Here is a 22,413-nt window from a genome sequence, read left to right as displayed (position 1 = left end):
GTATACAGTACATTTTCTATGTTGGTTTATTATGTCGTGAGTTGGTTTAATAAACGCCGTCCAACAGATTTTCAATATTCTAAGGGTTTGAATGTTCTGACTTGGACCTTTTTGACGTATCCACTTTCTATCTGCCTCTGGTTTGAGCAGTTAACGAGATGTCCTGCTTCATATGACTTTCACATTATCCAGGTGTGTGTGTGTGTGATTGATACAGCACTGGGACAAAAGACTGGTTATTGTGCAAATGCTGATACAGTATGTCTAAGGGTACTCTGTTTTGTGTTTTGCAGGTATAGGTGGAATCACTGCCATGCCTCCTCTTGCAGCTGTAGCCCCTGTGCCAATGCCTCCTATCCCTGTAGTAGGGATGTCTCCTCCTCTAGTGTCTTCTGTTCCTGGTACTTCAGTGCCACCTCTGGCTAATGGAGCTCCTGCTGTAATCCAGTCATTACCCGCTTTTGCTCACTCCGGTATGCTGCTTAAAACTAATCCTGATTGCATCTTTCCATTTTTTTAGATCAATTTGAACAATTTGTGTCCCTTTTTGGATTGTACAGTACTTTTATTGTCCCTAGACTGAACCTATTGCTGGGCTTTGGACATTTAAGTATTTACATATTCTTAACCACAGCAAACGATCTTTAAAACAAGCCTTTGCTTGTTGCCCTTTTAGCTACAGGCACTGCGGAGCAATATACTACTCCATTCACAGCAGAAACACAGAATTTATCATCTCTCAGCAGCTCTGCTCCCCTTTCTCAGCAGTAACTTGGCAGCTCAGCTCTTCCAGCAGTGCCACATCCTGCCTTACATCCTATTATCTAGGACACAGAATAGGTTCCCTGGAAAGGGAATATAGAGTGGGAATGAGCTGCTGAAAAACTTAAATTACTTTAGTGCTTCTGCTGTGGAATTTTGAGAATGAATTTCTCTGCAGTTCTTGCAGCTATAGAAGTCAGTGAGGCTCAATTTTAAGCACATGTACTGATTAACCACTTGCCGCCCACCCTATAGGCAATTGACGGTGGCAAAGTGGTTTCATAATCCTGATCGGACGTCATATGGCGTGATCAGGATTATGAGCCGCTGCGCGCCCCCGGGGGCCCGCATCGCGGCGATCGTTGTTGCGGGGTGTCAGTCCAACGGAGACTCTTTACCACGTGATCAGCCGTGTCCAATCACGGTTGATCACAGTGTAAATGGGAAGAGCCGGTGATCGGCTTTTCCTCACTCGTGTCTGTCAGACGCGAGTAGAGGAGAGCCGATCGGCTGCTCCTCTGACAGGGGGGGTCTGTGCTGATTGATTATCAGCACAGCCCCCCCGAGGATGCCCACACTGGACCACCAGGGACGCCACCAGACCACCATGGAAAAGGTAATCCTCCCTAGACCACCAGGGATGCCAGTCAGCACAATGGATGCCAATCAGTGGCCACAATGGGCATCACTGATTGGCATGCATTGTTTGGCACTGATTGGCATCCATTAGTACAGTATGCCAACACCTGTGCCGCCTATGAGTGCCCACCTGTGCCGCCTATGAGTGCCCACCTGTGCCGCCTATGAGTGCCCACCTGTGCCGCCTATGAGTGCCCACCTGTGCCGCCTATGAGTGCCCACCTGTGCCGCCTATGAGTGCCCACCTGTGCCGCCTATGAGTGCCCACCTGTGCCGCCCATCCATGCCAATCCGTGCCACCTATCAGTGTCCATCCGTGCCACATCATCAGTGCCCATCCGTGCCACATCATCAGTGCCCATCAGTGTAGCCCCATCAGTGCCCATCAGTGAAGGAGAAAACGTACTTATTTACAAAGTTTTAAAACTGAAACAAAAAAAAACATTTTTTTTTTCTCAACATTTTCGGTATTTTTTTATTTGTAGCGCAAAAAATAAAAACCGCAGAGGTGATCAAATACCACCAAAAGAAAGCTCTATTTGTGGGAAAAAAATGATAAAAATTTCATTTGGGTACAGTGTAGCATGACCGCGCAATTGTCATTCAAAGTGCGACAGCGCTGAAAGCTCAAAATTGGTCTGGGCAGGAAGGTGTTTAAGTGCCCGGTATTGAAGTGGTTAAAGTGGACCTTCAGTCATCTATTTTTTTTTTTTTTTTTTTTTAACTTTCCATGAAAGAATCAGTAAAAACTTGAATGTCCATAGTCTGGCCATTAATTCACTTAATTTTCTTTCTCACTCAATAAGAGGCACATTGGGTTATCCAACTGCTTAGAGAATTGAAAACTTACAAACTGTAGGCCAGCTCATAATGTCTCCCTCATATTAGCATGTCTCATTTTTGCAAGTTTCCTGATGGGACAGATCTATTCTCTTCTCTATACCAGTGCTTTAGTTTTCTCTCCAATGCAGCGATCCAAAGCAGTGTCCTTCAGCCTTGCTTTTGGAGAGCTGCATCTGGACCCTGCTGAACCTGATGTTATCAGGGATGTGTCGGTTTTGTACTTGATTCTGCATGGGGAACTTTCTAGAGAACATTCTGATAAAAAAAACTAGGGCAGAGCACTTTCCAGGTTCAGAGGTTCTGGCATTGCCTCAGTACTTTACCTGTCTCTGAAAATTAATCAGTGTGGTCTGTTAGAGCATCAGAAAATTCTTCATTTGTACAGAATATTGGGCACCATTATTTTTCCATTTCCCACCAAGTCTCTCCATGGAAGGGATTAATGCTCTGGGACGAAGTGCTGACATCATCTGCTAGGTGGAGTAGCACTCATGCTCTTTGGCACCGTACACAGTCCAGACAGCATCTCTCTGCTGCTCCTAATTGTAAAGAGCCACGTGGAACTTTGACCCATTCCTGCTTTCAGCCTACAGTGACTCTGGTTACCTCCGGCCATCCAACCATCACCTGCTACCAGCTGTCAGGGTTTCATGAGTACTTGACACCTTGCCTCTTACCCTGAGCCTATGTGTTGCCTTACCACCATGCATTGTCAACATTGCTAATCCTAGACATGCAGTGGGCAGTCCCGCTTTACCATGTGCTCCCAGCTTACTTTCTTCTAACTGTTCTGTGGTGACTTGCACCTACTGACGACACCACCTTCTGCAGCCTGGAGTCGTGTTGCTATCTGCTCTTAGAAACTCTCCCATCCTCTAAGTCCCCTTTTAACTTCGTATGGTGTGGCTGGCTCTTCTGCCAACTCAGGTGAGGTTTTTATCACTGCATGCTACACGTTCGTACAGATCCTCCAGTTATTTGCTGACTGATCAGAGTCCAAGGGGGTTCTCCTGCGCTCTGTCCAGCAGCTTCTGTATCTGATTCACCCACTGCTCTAGTGGCTTCTGAGTTCAACTGTAGAGTCTGTCTGAGTCCCTTCAAGCGGTAACAAACCCAAAAGCAAACCTTTATTATGTTGTCACTTACCAATTCTTAGATGTCATGGCTACATTCGTTTATTTTTTTTAGGCTTTAAGTTTTCATCTGGTGATCCAGGCAGCAAGTCTCTTGTTTTTGAAAAGCGCAAGCTCTCCATCAGAATGTATCAGTTTATGTGGATGAAGCAAACCACTTAAAGTGGTTGTAAACCCTTACAACACACTTTGACCTACAGGTAAGCCTAGATTAAGGCTTACCTGTAGGTCCAAGAAATATCTCCTAAACCTACACGGTTTAGGAGATATTTGTCGAAAGACAGGCACCGCTGTCTACGGACCATCAACGATGAAGATGCCGCGCGTGTCGGCTCCCGTGCTCATGCGCGGGAGTGATGTCATCGCGGCTTCGCCGAATGACAGCGGCGGAGCAGCGAGACCCCACCGAGAAGATGGATGCACCGGACTACAGGGGACAGCGGTGACTTCGCTGGCTCCTGTGTCAGGTAACTGACACATAATGGACTACTATGCGATGCATAGTAGTCCATTATGCTTTGCCTTTGCAGGGAATGAAAGGGGAAGTAAACCCATCAGGGTTTACTTCCTCTTTAACACTGACAGGGGTGATTAAAATCAATCGCTTTTATTCATGCAAAATCTTTATCCCAAAAGGGGATGTTGCTGGCCAAATAGATATGTTACTGGCCAGATCACCAGATGAAAACAGAGGGGTAAAAAGCCAAAGAAAATGAATATAATGCAGCCACCACATCTGATTGGCAAGCTGCAATATATTACATTTTTGGTTTTGGGTTTGATACTGTATTAGGTCCTGCACTGATGAGCTTCCCCCTGGGGAGTTGCAGGCTACTGCTGTTACTGGCAAGCTTAGGGTGGTCTGTTTTTGGCTCTTGATTGATGCACTGTTCACAACTTTGAAACTGGAGGACATGCCTAGTTGTATTTCAAGTCCTGAGTCATTTAAAACCCCTAAGGGAGGAAAGACTTTTCTTTTGGCCCACTTTTAAACAATTTCTGTATGGACCTTGGTAGCACCATGGTATTTGTTTGCTCCTCTCAAGAGCTTATAAACCTTATATCCATTTGTGTAAGGCTTCTGTGGCTTATTCCTACTGACAGACCACGTTCCTCCTTTACAAGGCACTTACGATACCATCCCTGTGGAGCAGTGGTTCTCAACCTCAGCCCTCATTACCCCCAACAGGCCATGTTTTCAGGTATTTTCTTTAATTTGCACAGCTGCTTTAAATCATTATCAATGACATAGTATTGATGAGGGCTATTTTATATAAGGGAAATTCCCAAAACATGACCCCTTGGGGTTACTTGAGGACTGAGGTTGAGAACCACTGCTGTAGAGGACACGGCTGTGTTTAAATACCCCATGGATAAGTGGTGGGAAACGCTTTCAAGAGCTCTTGCTGGTGGGCCTTGCCCTTCACCGTATCCTGACTGTGAATTTTCTGTGTCTGACTGGTACTCAAAGCGGTGGGGAATGAGTACACCACTAGCACCCAAGTTAATGAAAAATAGTACAATGTGTGTATTAAAAATATATATATATTTTCATATGAAAGCAGTTGCTTGAAGAAGAACCCCCCTACCATAAAATGCTCAGAAATGTATCTTTAAGTATTTTGATTCTTGTACCAAACTAAGGAAGTCTGATTCCTTGATTCAGGGAAATGCAAGCAGCATTGCTGTCATAAATTGTTACAATTTAATCGACCACAACCTGGAGTTGTCTATTTACATTATCAGCCATTGGGGGACAACCTTTCTGCATGATATTTATCTTTCTATATTGGGTTAAACACATTATTTAACTGTGCAAACTTTCAGATACATAGTAAATGTGACTCATAACGCAACTAGAGATCTAATCATATAATTACATTCTGTAGAACATCGTAATCTCCCCTGCAAGCATTTTTTTTTTTTTTTTTTTTAAGTGGAGTCCCAATCTTTTCTTCTAATGTTATTTGCGCCCTACATTGGCAACCATTCAACAAGACTTTAACCACTTGCCATCTGGGACAATTCTGACACTTTGCTCCTACATGTAAAAATCTATTTTTTTTTATTTGCTAAAAAAATTACTTAACCCCTACGCATTAAAATTGCATCTGCCCGTGGAATGGCGACAAACTACGGTGCCTAAAATTTTCTATAGGAGACGCTTTAAACGCCCTTTACAGGTTACCTGTATAGAGATACACAGGAGGTCTGGTGCTATTAGTATTGCTGTCACTGGCATTTGCGACAATACCTCACGTGTGGCTCGACCATAGTTTAAATATGCGTGCAGGAATAACGCACTTGGATGGATAGCAATTGGAGGGGGGTGTTTTTAAACTTTTATTTTTATTATTATTTTTTTTTTATTAACCTCTTAAGGACCAATCGCCACAGTTGTACTTTGGCAATGTGGCTGCTTCCCGTGAATCGCCGCCATTGTACATCCGTTTGTACACAGTGATTTGTAGGTGAACGTGTGCCTACTGGCCAGCAGGGGAGCCAGTCAGTGGGTCCGGTGGACTCTGTCCAACGGCCACCCACAATAGTTCCCCTCAGTAACAGAACAGGGATCTGTCTGTGTAAACGAGGCAAATCTCCATTCTGACTGGGGAGATCACACATCCTGTCTTTCTGCTATACAAGAGTAATGGATCTGTGTGTTTCCCCAGGCAACACATCCCCCATACAGTTAGGAAGCACTTCCAGGGAACACATTTAACCCCTTGATCACCCCTGATGTTAACCCCTTCCCTGCCAATGTCATTAGTACAATAACAGTGCATATTTCTTATCGTTGGGCCACAGAGCCATAGTAATTACTATGTGGGTTATAGGCCACCTTCAGGCACGCCCTAAATTAAAAAGTGCACTCCCTATATAACCCCTCCCACTTGTGGGAGTACCTCTGTTTTTTTGCCAGTGTCTAAGGTGTTGGTCACGAGTAAAGATGTTCTGTGCTGAGCTTCACTGGAGCACACCTTGCTGGGGCTAGCCATGCATCCAGATCCAATCAAATTCTCTTTTTGGCCGAATTGAATGGTACCCGGGCCTCGTATCCGAAGAAACAAGGTCTTGCCTGTAACCCTTGACAGGATACTGTATTGCAGCAGTCTTGAATGAAACTGCACATAAGGAATGGCCTTGAAGGAGCCACCATCTTTTTCCAACAATTTTCCCAACATCGGCCTGACCTCGAGACAGATTTTTTTTTTTTTTTCCCTGTCAATGACCAGATTGTCCCTCATTTGGTAGTTCAGCAATTCAGCTATGAAGTTGAAGTCCCTTTCTCTTGTGTGTTGTTTTTTTATTTTTTATTTTTTTTTATTATTTAAAGATTTTAATGACAGATGCCATCATGTTGGCCTGGGTCAGAAGCCTGGTCATTCACATATTCTGGCCATGCCCGCTTCTGGGGTCGTTCTGGGCGGATGTGACAGATACCATTAAACATTTTGACATCGGTTGATCCAGGTGGAAATCCAACGATGTGCCTCTTGCACCTGACTGGGATACCCTTCGGGAGATGCAAAAAATCTCACTATACATTTGGTGAATGCAGCTAGAGCTTGCATTCCTTCACTCTGGAGGCAGTCACAACCCCTGATTTAGGTCCTGTGGTACGCCAAAATCAATGATATCTTACATATAGAGGAATTAACTGCCACCCTGAATAATAATGAGGAGGGCTTCAGGGAGCATTGGAGGCCATGGAGATATTTCACCTGTACAGATGAATACCTGCAGACTGTGGCCCAACATATACCGGCTGATGGTCAAGCTACCAGTTAGTTGCTTCTTGGCCTGGGGATAGTTGGTGGTGCCTGCCCGCCGGAGGGTAATCTCCCCCCCCCCCCCCCCCCCAATTCCCTATGCTTCTTCCTTACCCATTCCTTCTCTTGTTCTTGTCTGCTTCTCTTCTTACCCCTGATTTCCTAATCCTGCTTTTTCTTTTGACTGGATACTCCTTTTAACAGCGGCTTTCTCTGATCCTTGAATCTGTTTGAAGTAGTAAAGTGCTACCTATCGCCCTGTGCTTAAACTGTGACCAGAAGATAGTACGTTTCTCACTACCATACTTTCCAAATCCTTTAGGTATACACTTTGACAAGTGTAGATTAACCTCTTATCTTGGCTAGATTGAGTATTGATATTTGGCAAAATTTACCAGTATTACATTGCAGAATCACCGGCTATGAAGCCATTGCCTAAATCTGGGTTTGTAAATTTTGAAGCTTTTGTTTTTGTTGTGTTTTATTGTAAACTTTTATTTCTCTTTTGTTCATTGATGGACACAGCATCTTCATCTTGGCCTTAGGGTTATATCGCCCCTTTAGGAGACAACTAGGTAGAAAGTGTTAAAAACAGTAACACTTGCACAGTACCGCCCAGGGGGCGGTCCTGCTGGCTATAACCCCTCACACTGCATTCAGCAGCTCAGTTTTTTTTTTCTGCCTAGTGTAGAAGGACCTGGCTCCCAGTGGGACCATTGGTTCTGGGAATTTTTTTTTCTTTTTTCTGAATTTTTGATTCCTGTGATCTACAATCAACAGCCGGGCTGGGTGACAGGCTGGATAATATAATATAGATCCTGGTAGTCTCCCCAGCCTGGCATTCGAGTGTGAGCTATATGCTCTTGGGCACACATATGACCGGGCTACTGCTATCTGTATCAGTGTGCCGTGGCCGACAGCTACCCCGTACTGCTCGGGTGATGGGTCTGTCTGTAAAATGTGTCCAGCAGTCCCTGCAGGGGAGGGGTAAGTATGGTTCCACATGTCTCGGCAGGATGGAGCAGCTGGGCTTTCCCTTGGAGGTCGACTAGGGGATCTCTCACTCTCCCTTTCTTCTCTCCCTGTCCCTTCCCTCCTCCCCATACTATGGGCTGCTGTGTGACTGGGCACATGGGGGTACAGTGCATGTACCTGGCTGGGGGTCTTTGGGTCCTGGCAGGGGGCTGCGCTGGGTGTTGGGGGTCCGCTCGTCCTCTTCCCTGTTTCTGGGCCATGGTGGGGTTTTTGTGCTGTTTTTGACATGTGGGGAGGCTGCCGCGCATTCTGCGGTCACTTTTTTGCAGCCACAGGCAGTTTTTACCTTTCAGACATTTTCTGGAAGTTCAGCGGCTATTTTCTCTGCGCCTTCAGAAGTTTTTGCTGAAACAGTTGGCGGACATTTTCTAGTAGCCTCCGGTAGTTTTGCCTCTAGTGCTGGGTTCTTGTTTCCTTCTAGAACAGCACGCTTTTCACACACACCTTGTGGATGACACAGGGGAGAGCGGACAGCAGCAGCACAGCGCAATACCCGGGTCAGTGTGGCGAGTCCTGCGGGGGGGGCCCCTCAGTCTATGGCAGCTAGGAGGGTGGACATTTTGTGTGACTTGCTCAAGTCCCTAAGTGGTGACAGGCGAGTGTGGGTCAGCATTATGTCGGAAGCTGGCGCTTCCTCCCCAGACATTCCTGTTATTGCAACTGGTTCCCCTTCACCTACGGTGCCTATGGCTGCTCTGTCGACGGTCCTGGAGGCCTTTGTTGCCGGGGTGGAAGCGGTGTGCGGGAGCAAGGGGGGGTAAAAACCGTCCCCACCGTCTTCTGGGGAAAGCTCTGATTCAGACTCTGGCCCTAATGTGACAGGCAGCCCCTGTTCTGACATATCAGAGTATGCGAACCAGGACCGTTGGGACAGTGAGGATGATTCAGTGTCCTGGTCAGCGCAGGAAAAGGCGCTTGTAGGAGCAATTATTACAGCAGTGCGGGATACCCTCAAGATGGAGGATGCAACGGGGGCATCTACAGAGGTGTTGGTCCCTTTCGGGTCCCACAAGCTGGCTCGCACGGCTAAGGTGTTTCCTTACCAAACCTATTTTTTGATAAGTTTATTCACAAGGAGTGGGGAAAACCTCAGTTCCGAAACGCATGGCGGTGTGTTACCCCTTTGAGGAGAGTTGCTGAAGAAATGGACATCTCCTCCGATTGTTGACCCCCCCCAGTATACAGGTTAAACAAGCTAATCACGATTCCGGGGGATGGGACTCCCTCTTTCAAGGACCCTGCCGACAGAAGGACGAGGCGGTTGCCCGGTCCATGTTTACAGTGGTGGGGTCAGCATTGCGGCCAGTGTTGACCACGGCCCTGGTGTCAGACGCTTACTGAATGGGAAAAATTGTTACACTGTGAGTTGGAGAAGCAACGGGCTTCCCCGGTCTGCTTGGAGCTGGCGGACAAGTTGGTGCAGGACCTTAAGTAGGTTTCTAATGCCGCCTTGGATATGGCCCCCTTGCTCTCTAGAGCCTCTGTATCGGCAGTAGTGCTACCAGGGGCGGACTGACAACTCATGGGGCCCCCGGGCAATAGGAGATTATTGGGCCCCCAGGCAATCAGAGATTATGGGGCCACATAGTATACACAAACACACACACAGTATACAATCACACAGTACACACATGCATGTTTCTATTGGCTGAGAAGGTACTGGAGAGGTGGGGCAGCTATAATCTCGGGATTTACATACTGTCCCTGGTTTTACTGAGGCTGGCAACCATGATGGGGCCCCCTAGTTGCATGGGGCCCTCGGGCAGTGCCCGAGTAGCCCAATGGTCAGTCCGCCCCTGAGTGCTACGTCGCCTGATTTGGCTGAAATGCTGGTCTGCGCACCAGGCATCTAAAAAAGCACTGGTGGACTTGCCCTTCCAGGGAGTGAGGCTATTTGGTGCCTCACTGGATGACATTATTAAGAATGTTACTGGGGTTAAGAGTATGTTGCTCCCAGAAAAGGTAAGGAGCCACGCCGTTTCCGCTCAGCAGATTTTTTTTGTCCGCCCGGGTTGGGGGGTAAGCGTTCCCAGTCCGAGGTGCCTGCTGAGGGACAAAAGCGTCCCTGGTTTCGCAAGCCAAACAATCCTGCGAGCAAATCTATTACCGCATGAAAGTTTGCCCCCTCCCGACTCCCAATAGAACAATAGAGTTGGTGAGATTTCCCAACGGGGTCACAGAAGGCAATAACAATCTAATAGGTGTTCTCCCCTCCCCCCCCCCCCCCAATCTTTTTAAAATGAAATTACGTTTTTTCTTTAGTTATACTTTAAAATCTACCCGTGTCCTTCAATGTCCTACCAGAAAAGGGTTTTTCAGTGAGCACAATAATACAATTTTTGGTAGTTCTCTGAATTGATAATTGGGGTCAGAGCTTAGATTTTCATCCCGTTTCGGTATGCAATCTGCCTGATAATTTGAGCTCCCCATATCTAATGGTGTAACACCTAAAGAACTATAGTATATGGTAAGAGATGGTGAGGAAAAGATGAGCTCAATTTCTTTTCTGCTCCATTCCTAAACAAATAATTTGTTCAATGTCAGAGTGCACCATTTACATATTGATGTAGAAATGCAAATGTAAAAGAAATGATGAGTGTTTTTATTTTTATTGACACGTTTTTATAGTCGTCTCTTTATAGAACATAGTCTTTACAGAGATCAACGCTTTTCAGAAATGACAGGCCTCATTCACATCATGGCGCAGATACGTCAGTTTTTCTGTACGCGTTCTGCAAAGGCACAAAAAACGGGCACATAACTGACGCACGTGAAAACTGATGTCAGCGTGCATAAAACTCACTGTAAGGCGCATGAAAACGAATGTCTGCATTCTAAACCTGTGCGGTTTTCCCATCAATTTTCATACATGTATGATGTGAATGAACCCTCAAAGATTTAAGTTTATTGCCACCTATACCTTCGTGTTTGCAAACCAAATGTACACGGTTGGTGGGGTTTACAACCTGTAAGTTTTTATGTGCATTTTATATGAAATGTTTTGCCAACAAAGCTCAGAGATGCATTTTAAAGCACATAGAAAATACATCCACATGACAGTGAGCAAAGATCCTAAGACATGTTCCCCAAGCATTCCAGGCTTTTTATTGTGTATATAAAAAATAAATTTTCTAAATCTGTAAACCTCTGCCACATTTACTGAGTTTACTGGAAGCCTTTGTATTGTGAATCGTTTCTAAATAGATTTCATGTAACCCATGAATAATAAGCCCAATGTTGGTCTTTCTTGATAACAAAGAACAGATAACAGTTTTTTGTTTTTTTTTCAAGCTTGTAACAAAAGTGTGAAATGGTCTCATGCTATAACTGTAATTTCTGTTGCAATTGGTAGAATGCATAACCACCCTCTCTTTAAAGAGCAAGGATAAGTCATTCTTGAAGGAAAAAATTACAAATGTAAATTTGACTTGGACATTCCTCCTACCCTTCCCTAAAGAATATCTGTATCACAGCTAATTTGGAAAGTGTCAGTTTATCCTGTATGTGACCAGCCATGTTTCACTGGTTCCATTGATATTGTGGCACGCACATGTGTGCAATGACAAATGTTATAATAACTTTTGTTTTTATATATTTGTAGCCACATTGCCAAAGAGTTCGTCGTTTGGCCGTTCAGGTGCTGGAGGCCAAGTCAACACTAAACTTCAGAAAGCCCAGTCCTTTGATGTCGCTATGTAAGTTTTGAACATTTATGTATAATTGCCAACTTTGAGCTTTCATTTTGGGTTTTCCTCACCAGACATACACTCATATGAAAAAGCAATAATGAGCTAGTATGCATTGCATACTAGCGTGTTATGAAATACTTACCTTTATGCCCTGTATGAAATACTTACCTTTATGCCCCGCACTCCGCATCCATGGCCGACATATTTCCCATAGTTACCTCCGGGTTCATAGGCTCTGGCGCTTTGATTGGCCTGAGCCGTGATTACGTCACCGCCGTGGATGCCACAGTGACTAGCAGCACGGGTACTGAAGAAACTGCATGAGCGGGTTCCTTCAGTACGCATGCGCTGATGGCAGCGTATATAGTAAATATCTCCTAAACAGTACAGTACCTACAGGTAAGCCTTACTATAGGCTTACCTGTAGGTACAATTAAAGAGGAAGATTTACTTCCTCTTCAAGGGGGGGGGGGTGAATTGATGGTAATGTTGAGTACTCAGGGATTCTCGCCCATGCAGGCTGAGGGGTTCTGGGGTAGTCCAGCTGGAGAGGAGAGAATTTCCGTACTCTGGATTGTGAAGTCCTTTATTAGTGACTCCAAATTTCAGAGGTTTGAAGAGCATTGGGTGGGAAGAACCTCTACCCTTATTACAGGTACTTGTGTCCTAAAAGCGGTAGTAAACCCGCTAAATTTTTTATTTTTTTTAACACCTGCAAAGCAAAAGGCATAATGAGCTAGTATGCACCGCATACTAGCTCATTATGAAATACTTACCTTAGAACGAGGCCCTGACATCTGGCCCGATCCACGCCGAGGGAGCTGACATGCTCCCTCTGCATTTCTTCTGGGTATCGCGGCTCCGGCCACTCACAGCGTCGGAGCCGCGATACCCAGAAGAAACGCAGAGGGAGCATGTCATATCGTCACTCCCGCGCATGCGCGCAGGAGATTTCATTCCGGCCGGTCGGCCACTGCCGGATTTTCAGGCCAAGAATCCCCTTGTGCGCATGCGCCGCTGCAGTCAGCGGCGCATACCAAGGGGAATATCTCCTAAACCGTACAGGTTTAGGAGATATTTTTTTTTACCTACAGGTAAGCCTTATTATAGGCTTTCCTGTAGGTAAAAGTAAAAAAAATGAGTATACAACCACTTAAAGGGGTAAAGCCACATACAAGGGGAGTCTTGATACAGAAAGAAAACAGTCATCACCTGGCTGTGTAAAAGAGAACTGGGCACACCTGAAGGAGTAGGGTGAACTAAGCTTAGGATTGTGCCACGGTTGCTAAACTTTAAAAATGAATTCCTTTGGATCCCAGTAGCAGACAGAAAACCCATCAACCCAATTGTTGGTCTGGACTGTTCTCCTTTCTTGGGGAGACCAATAGACTACTTACCGTATTTATCAGTGTATAACACACTCCCCAAGTTTAGGAGGGAAGTTTAAGGAAAAAAACTTGCATTTAAATGCCCATCAATGCAGCCTTATCAGTGTCATTTGCAGCCTTGCATTGCAGCCTTGTCAGTCGATTGCAGCCTTGTCAGTGTCTTTGCCATTTTAAAAATGGCGCCGCCGAGATACAGAGCGGATGTCTTGTGTATCTTGGTGGTTTTCGGCTATTTTCGGTCGCACTCTGCCATTCTCGGCTATTTTCGGCCCTTTTTGCCTATTTTTCGCCGCACTCGGCCATTCTCGGTGGCTTTCGGCTTTCCGAAAAAAGGCCGAATGTGGCCGAATATACCCGAGAACGGCCGAAAATATACCTGAAAGCAGCCGAGAAGGTTAGGAACGGTGGGGGATCGGCGTATAACACGCACCCCTGATTTCCCCCTGATTTTAGGGGAAAAAGTGCATGTTATACGGTATTTTTACAAGATGTTTGTTGATCTCAGGCTACCATATTGCACCAAGCAAGGTATTGATGACTTGTAAGATCACAGAAACTTGTTCCTCTGGTAAATTTATCTTTTGACATTTCAGCCCCCCTCCTGCAGCTGAATGGGCCGTGTCACAGTCTTCAAGACTAAAGTATAGACAGTTGTTCAACAGCCATGACAAAACCATGAGTGGTCATCTTACAGGTAACTTAATTTACTAATAAATGGGAACATAGGTTTACTAGTGTGTATCAATACAAAACTCAACTCCTGCCAAACCACTTTTTTTTTTTTTTTTTTTTTATTGCTGCTTTTGTTTCAAGTGAAGCGATTTCCTTTCTAGAGAGATTTCCTTTTCTATGTTGTCACCTGGAACTGAAGTAAAGGGTAATAGCTCAAACAGGGACACGGACAACAACAAAGACCTGAGAAACATTTATAATCTTTCCCCACACTACCCAAAACTAAAAATAATCTTGGATGTTCTTGGGCTTTAACTACTTCCCGTCCTCAGTGATATCTCGGTCATCACTGCAGCAATGCTGGAGGTATCATCCTTTAGAGCTGGCGATTCCCTATGAATGAGCAACTGTAAATAATGAACATTTACAGGTAGCGGAAGCCACCTTTACCCAGGCTCTCCTGTCCCACCAGCGAGCCTAGTACTGATGCAACTGATCGCATTGGATTCCATAGATGGTAAGAGGAACTTGCATTGTTCCTCCCACTCTGTGATATCAGAAACCAAAATCAACAAGGGTTTTGTCACTTCCCGTGGGGTTTTGTTTACAAGCTGTTACCGGCCTGTAAAGCATCTGATTAAGGTGATCTGATTTTGATCAGATGCTTTCTAATAGACCCCAAATCTCTTCATAAAGAGGACCTGTCACAGCCCATGCTTATACAAGAGATGTTCATCTTATGTGATGATAAAGTTCAATCAAAAACAAAAATTTTTAGGCACAGTTTTTTTTTTAAGTGCCCCCATGCTCACGTGCAAATGCCAACACACATGTAGGTCCTACACACATGTAAACTTTGATCCCACCACACATGTGAGATATGACCACGATTGTCAGAGTGAGAGAAATAATTCTAGGGCCAGACCTCCTGTGTAAGGCTGGCCATACATTATATCATTTTCTTGGGCAATTTTTCTAGATTTACCTAAACCATATAATATGAGGTCAAACCTAAACACTTTCAATTTGTGTGCAATCAGGTAGGCCCATCCACTACATAGTTGAAGTTAAATCTAAAAGGAAATTGAATAAGAAAATTGTATTCTGTATGGCTGACTTTACTCCAAACTAGTATCCTGGAAAGGATTTTAAAGTGTCACCTATTGAGATTTTTAGGCACTGTAGTTTGTCGCCGTTGCACCCGGGTTTGCAATTTTAAAGCGTGACATGTAGGGTACAGTGGATATAAAGTCTACACACCCATGTTAAAATGTCAGGTTTCTGTGATGTATATAAACAAGACAAAGATAAAGTTCATAACTTTTTCCAGCTTTTTAATATGACCTATAAACTGTACAACTCAATTGAAAAACTGAAATCTTTTAGGGAGGGGCAGTAAAAATAAAAATAAAAAAAATAATTTGGTTGCATAAGTGTGCACACCCTCTTATAACTGGGGATGTAGCTGTGTTCAGAATTAAGCAATCACATTCAAACTCATAGTGTATAAAAGACAATTGGCGCCACCTACCTAAAGATCTAAGTGCTATAAACAAACAGCACTAGTAATCTATCATGTGAAATATCCAGTGATATCAAATTATATTTAAGTAAATAAATCTATATAATAATGTGTTCAATTAAAGTTCATATGTTGAAACTTTTCTGCGTTGAATTGTTGTGACTTCTCAATTCATATATCATCCGCTACTGTGCATATCGTGTCTTCAGCAGATTATGTGCACATGTTCACCAGCCGTTATACCTGCTCACCTCATACACGAGTCCGACCCAAACATATCCTTTTCTTTTTTTTCAGCTATGGTCTCACCTCTCACATTTGACTAGCTACTCTGTATCCACTTTCCAATCAGTAGCCTCCCAGGTGAATCGCAGGAAAGATCTCTCATATAAACTGCCCCACTGCTTCTCTTCTTCCTCCACACCAGCATTATTACTCAGTATTCCTGATAGGATATGGCTCCACATTCATGCAACAACAAATATAAGGCTCCTCCGCTCTACACTCGTATCGCCCTCTGATTGGGCTTTCTAAATAGATCAGAATGGTCTGTAGAACGTGTGTAGAGGGGAGGAGCTGATCCCGTGACGTCACGCAGCCACAGTGGTGAGCAGGCGGACACATTTGTATTGTACAGAGCTGGTTTTAATTGACTATCTTGTAAGTGTTTTTTAATTGGGGCATTTTAATAAATGTCGCAAACGGAGAGCACTATGTATCCTCTATTTATTGTTGCATGAATGTGGAGCCATATCCGATCTGGAATACCGAGTAATAATGCTGGTGTGGAGGAAGGAGAGAAGCAGTGGGACAGTTTATTCAAGAGATCTTTCCTGTGATCCCCCCCTGGGAGGATACCGATTGTAAAGTGGATGCACAGTAGCTGGTCGGATATGGAAGAGATGAGACCATAGCTGAGAGAAAGAAAGGAATTGTTTTGAGTCTTTCTGACTCGTGTATGAGGTGAGCGGTTATAACGGCTGGTGAAGGTATGCACGTTATCTGCTAAAGACACGATATGCACAGTGGTGGAGGATATATAAATTGAGCAGTCACAATAATTCAACTCAGAAAAGTTTCAACATATGAACTATAATTGAACACATTATTATATAGATTTATTTATTTAAATATAATTTTATATTGCTGTATATTTCACATTCAAACTCAGGTTAACTAAGAGTCCGTACACACCTGCCATTATTTAGAGTGCCTCTGATTAACCCCAAATAAAGTTCAGCTGTTCTAGTAGGTCTTTCCTGACCTTTTCTTAGTCGCATCCTACAGCAAAAGCCATGGTCCGCTTCCAAAGCATCAGAGGGATCTTATTTTCATCAGTCATCAGTCAGGAGAAGGTTAAAAAAGAATGATATGCCATGGAACACAGTAAAGACAGTCATCATCAAGTGGAGAATATATGGCACAACAGTGACATTACCAAGAACTGGACGTCCCTCCAAAATTGATGAAAAGACAAGAAGAAAACTAGTAATGGAGGATTCCAAGAGGCCTACAGCAACATTAAAGGAGCTGCAGGAATAGCTGGCAAGAACTGGCTGTGTGGTACATGTGACACCAATCGCCCGTATCCTTCATATGTCTGGGCTATGGGGTAGAGTGGCAAGACGGAAGCCTTTTCTTACCAAGAGAAACACCCAAGCCCGGCTAAATTGTGCAAAAATGCATCTGAAGACTCTCATAAGCATGTGGGAAAATGTTATGGTCTGATGAAACCAAGGTTGAACTTTTTTGGCTATAATTCCAAAAGATATGTTTGGTGCAAACGCAACACTGCACATCACCAACAGAACACTATACCCACCATTAAGCATGGTAGTGGCAGCATAATACTTTGCTGCTGTTTTTCTTCAGCTGGTAGAGGGGGTTATGAACAGTTCCAAATACCAGTCAATATTTGCACAAAACCTTCAGGCTTGTGCTAGAAAGCTGAACGCGAAGAGGAACTTCATCTTTCTGCATGAGAACAACCAAAAACATACATCCAAATCCACAAAGGAATGACTTCGCCAGAAGAAGATTATAGTTTTGGAATGGCCCAGAAAGAGCCCAGACCAGAATCCAATTGAAAATCTGTGGGGTGATCTGAAGAGGGCTGTGCACAGGAGATGCCCTCGCAATCTGACAGATTTGGAATGTTTTTGTAAAGAAGAGTCAAAACGTGCCATGCTGCTATACTCAGATTCATACCCAAAAAGACTGAGGGGGAGATTTACTAAGACTGGAGCACTCAGAATCTGCTGAAGCTGTGCACGGTAGCCAATCAGTTTTTATATTCAGCTTGTTCAATTAAGCTTTGACAATAAAACCCGCAAGCTGATTGGCTTCTATGCAAAGCTGCACCAGATTTTCCATGCTTCAGTTTTAGTAAATCTCCCCCTGAGTGCTGTAATAAAATCAAAGTGTGCTTCCACAAAGTATTCAACAAACTAAAAGATCTGTTTGTTTTTTTCAATTGAGTTGTACAGTTTATAGGTCTCATTAAAGGTGGAAAAAGTTCTGAAATTATTTTTGTCTAATTTTTTCATTTTTTTTTTTTTCTTTACATCACTGAAACCTGACATTTTAACATGGGTGTGTAGACTTTTTATATCCACTGCATCTATCAGCATAATATCATCTTTTATATTTTACTAAAAAATGGGGTATTATGTTGGGTTTGCATGCACCAACATTCATTAAAGGGTAGCTTTTCCTGAAAATGCACATGATTAACTGCTGCGCAAATATTGTGAGATAAAAATTGCAACAACTGATTTATTCTCCAGGGCCTCTACTTAAATAGCTATAACGTTTGGGGGTTCTAAGTAAGTTTCCAGCAAAATAAATGCTGATTTTTGCATATACGCAAGAAATGTCAGAAGTGGGCTAGACTGGAGGTCAATAAATGGTAAAATATTTGCCAAATTTATTAGTTTTGCTATTTATAAGGGATAGTTTTTGTATGTTTAGCCCGCTTGCTTGAATGAAAGAGAACTTATATTGTGTACCAGGCTTTAGTCCAGGTTGACATTGATGCAATTTGACATTTTAAAATGCATGGCAAATCGTCAGCTATTGCTGGCAATGGCATCGTCCGAATCAGTGCGACACCGTGCCGATTCCCAAAAGTAATGTCTGTACTACTTTTTGCAAGAAGCCGCACAGATATCTCTGAATTTGCCCAACAAGTCAGACTGACATGCGGATATAAAATCGTACAAGTTCTTCTGAATTCACACGATTTCAATCCTGCAGCAGTGTGAACCTAGGCTCAATCTTGAGGTTTGTGCTGTATGTAATGTTTCAATTTCCTTTTTCAGGTCCACAAGCTAGAACTATTCTTATGCAATCTAGTTTACCCCAAGCCCAGCTGGCGACAATTTGGTAAGACTGCTAAAAGTTCATCCATCCTGTTTGTTTACATGTTTATTGTAATATTCTCAAAAATTTGTATTTCGATTAAATGTCTAAGCTCAATATCCTTGTTTTTATAAAATTAGATAAGGTTCAATTGGATAATTTAACTTCCTGTTGCTGGTAAAAGATTTTGGTAAGGAATTTTTAAAAGTAGTTATTTTAGACGTCACTGACTCTACTGATTTGATTTTATGTCAGGTTTAGTAAAACTGAATTCTTTTGTGTTTATGATTTAATTGGAACTGGTTGTTTTTCTTTCTCCACAAGTTTTCCATTGTCATTCTAGAGCAGGGATATGCAATTAGTGGACCTCCAGCTGTTCCAGAACTACAAGTCCCATGAGGCATAGCAAGACTATGACAGCTGCAAGCATGACACCCAGAGGCATGATGGGACTTGTAGTTTTGCAACAGCTGGAGGTCTGCTAATTGCAGATCCCTGTTCTAGAGGCTATAAGCTGCTACCCATGCATTACTAAGGTAGTGTCAATATTCCCATCACACACCTTGCTGGAATAGAAGTAGCGGGTGCTGCAGCAACTGCCAGATGGAGACCGGGAACATCACAGATCAATGCAGATATTCTCCAGCACACCACAGATCATCTATTATCATCGGAAATATTTATTGAAGAATAATCGCAACACAAGAATCAGTGCAATGTTTCAGAACTGTGCAGGACCCCTTCGTCAGGCATGTGAAGAAGGGGTCCTGCGCAGCTCTGAAACGTTGCACTCGGTCTCTTGTGATGTGATCATTCTTCAATGAATCTTTCAGATAATGTTCTATGGAGTGCTGGTTAATATATGCATTGACATTTAATTATTAACGCACCATAGTTTTATATTCTATATTAGATTATCACTCCATCCCAAATTGTAGTTTTTTTTTTTTTTTTTGATAGGTCCAATCGATAAATCTCCTAACCGCTTGTTTCAAGGACTGTGTGCATGTAAGAGATTTTTGCTTACAGGCATATGTAAGGGGATCCAAAGCTGTACTTGAGTTCCAAAGTGTCAGTCCAACCAAACGTGTGTTTTTTTGTTTTTTTTTTAATCTATGAGGTGCCTTGTGAACTAAAGCAGGCCCTGGCTTCTTACAGTGGGGCAAAAAAGTATTTAGTCAGACACCAATTGTGCAAGTTCTCCCACTTAAAAAGGTGAGAGAGGCCTGTAATTGTCATCATAGGTATACCTCAACTATGAGAGACAAAATGTGGAAACAAATCCAGACAATCACATTGTCTGTCTGATTTTTGAAAGAATTTATTTGCAAATTATGGTGGAAAATAAGTCTCACAGACCTGTATCTTCTTCTTCAAGAGGCTCCTCTGTCCTCCACTCATTACCTGTATTAATGGCACCTGTTTGAACTTATCAGTATAAAAGACACCTGTCCACAACCTCACAGTCACACTCCAAACTCAACTATGGTGAAGACCAAAGAGCTGTCGAAGGACACCAGAAACAAAATTGTAGACCTGCACCAGGCTGGGAATACTGAATCTGCAATAGGCAAGCAGCTTGGTGTGAAGAAATCAACTGTTGGGAACAATAATTAGAAAATGGAAGACATACAAGACCACTGATAATTTCCCTCGATCTAGGGCTCCACGCAAGATCTCACCCCGTGGGGTCAAAATGATCACAAGAACGGTGAGCAAAAATCGCAGAACCACACGGAGGGACCTAGTGAATGACCTGCAGAGACCTGCAGAGAGCTGGGACCAACGTAACAAAGGCTACCGTCAGTAACACACTACGCCGCCAGGGACTCAGATCCTGTAGTGCCAGACATGTCCCCCTGCTTAAGCCAGTACATGTCCAGGCCCGTCTGAGGTTTGCTGGAGAGCATTTGGATGATCCAGAAGAAGATTGGGAGAATGTCATATGGTCAGATGAAACCAAAGTAGAACTGTTTTTGGAGGAGAGAGAATGCTGAGTTGCAACCAAAGAACACCATACCTACTGTGAATAATGGGGGTAGCAACATCATGCTTTGGGGCTGTTTCTCTGCTAAGGGAACAGGGCGACTGATCCGTGTACATGAAAGAATGAATGGGGCCATATATCGTGAGATTTTGAGTGCAAACCTCCTCTCATCAGCAAGGGCATTGAAGATGAAACGTGTCTGGGTCTTTCAGTATGACAATGATCCCAGGAAAACCGCCTGGGCAATGAATGAGTGGCTTCATAAGCATTTCAAGGTCCTGGAGTGACCTAGCCAGTTTCCAGATTTCAACCCCATAGAAAACCTTTGGAGGGAGTTGAAAGTCCGTGTTGCCCAGCGACAGCCCCAAAACATCACGGCTCTAGAGGAGATCTCCATATTTACAGTATAGTGAATGTGCATTGTTAGGACAGGAAGTGTTACTGACAGGATCTGCATGTTAAAATAGAGCGGGGGGGGGGGGGTGGTGGTGTAACAAATATTGTTTTGGGGTATAGATAAGCTTTAACTCCATCAGCATCTACCAACAAAAATAAAATGTAAAGTCGGGGTCGGGTTCCTTTTTTTTTTTTTTCTCCTTAAAGTTTTACCTGCATTGTGATCTCCAGCTTAGTTTATGGCATATTTTTTTCTTTTATTCTATCCCAGGAATCTTTCCGACATCGATCAAGATGGGAAGTTAACAGCAGAAGAGTTCATCTTGGCTATGCACTTAATAGACGTTGCAATGTCTGGCCAGCCGCTCCCTCCAGTGCTTCCTCCAGATTACGTGCCACCGTCGTTCAGGTGAGAAACTCAATTTTCACCTGGAAAGACGGTGTTTTATTTATACACAAAGTATGTAAATTTTATGGGATTGTTTTCTATCCCCCTTTACCATACTTTTTTGTAGTGCAAACGTCTTGCGAGCTACCAAATCAAGTTTCCCCTATCTTATAATAGTGTAATGACAGCTGCTAGCACTAATCATGTCCCATACTAACGTGTGCGAATCACAGATGAATAAATCATGTGCTGCGCAACGTTTTATTTGAACAATATAGCACAGCAGTGCAATGTTTTCAGAACTTTGCAGGCCCCTACTTCAGTCTCTATGATGTACATCGAATTATATAACGAAAGGTAACACCTTTCTGACCTTGTAATTCATGTATGGGGTGGCAGAATACATTCCATGATGAGAATACATTCCAAGCACACTGACCGAGCTGTCTCCAGCAGATTCCTCAGAAGGGTCCAAAGCTTTATTCACATGGTCACACCGTACACATAGAGCAACGTTTCAGGAACCATGCATGTCAGTGACACTTGCCTGACGAAGGTGTCTTTTGTGTGGTTCTGAAACATTCCCGTATCTGTGCTGTGTGACCATGTCAATAAAGCTTTGGACCCTTCTGGGGAATCCTTGGTGTGCTGATGACATTTGTACGCATCACGGAGTCTCCTGTCTGATAGTATCGCTGTGGATTGTGGGCAGGAAGATCTCTGGCGCCCTCTCTCTGCCCACACTCTGGGAACCCTTGGGGAGAGCTCCTCCTGACCCACCCACCTGGGTGCTGGGTAGCCCGTGTTCTGTCCCTCTCATCCCCGG

The 22,413-nt window shown here is 43.7% G+C and overlaps 1 protein-coding gene across 4 annotated transcripts in view; it reads left to right on the top strand.

The window, feature by feature from the left end:
- ITSN1 (intersectin 1) overlaps positions 1-22,413 on the top strand; it is a 249,840-nt gene that overhangs the window by 72,940 nt on the left and 154,487 nt on the right. For 3 of the 4 annotated variants that reach the window (XM_077479948.1, XM_077479947.1, XM_077479950.1), the window contains exons 6-10: positions 294-473; positions 11,787-11,880; positions 13,856-13,956; positions 18,777-18,840; positions 21,471-21,608. In XM_077479948.1, coding sequence (XP_077336074.1) covers positions 294-473; positions 11,787-11,880; positions 13,856-13,956; positions 18,777-18,840; positions 21,471-21,608 — 577 coding nt within the window. The remainder of the gene's footprint in view (positions 1-293; positions 474-11,786; positions 11,881-13,855; positions 13,957-18,776; positions 18,841-21,470; positions 21,609-22,413) is intronic. The other variant, XM_077479949.1, reaches the window with a different exon arrangement.

The sequence above is a fragment of the Lithobates pipiens genome, unplaced genomic scaffold (genome assembly GCF_037356315.1).
Source record: "Lithobates pipiens isolate NorthernLeopardFrog02 unplaced genomic scaffold, aLitPip1_a1.2 Scaffold_16, whole genome shotgun sequence".
Classification (NCBI taxonomy): Eukaryota; Metazoa; Chordata; class Amphibia; order Anura; family Ranidae; genus Lithobates; species Lithobates pipiens.
This window is presented reverse-complemented; position numbering and strand designations above follow the sequence as displayed.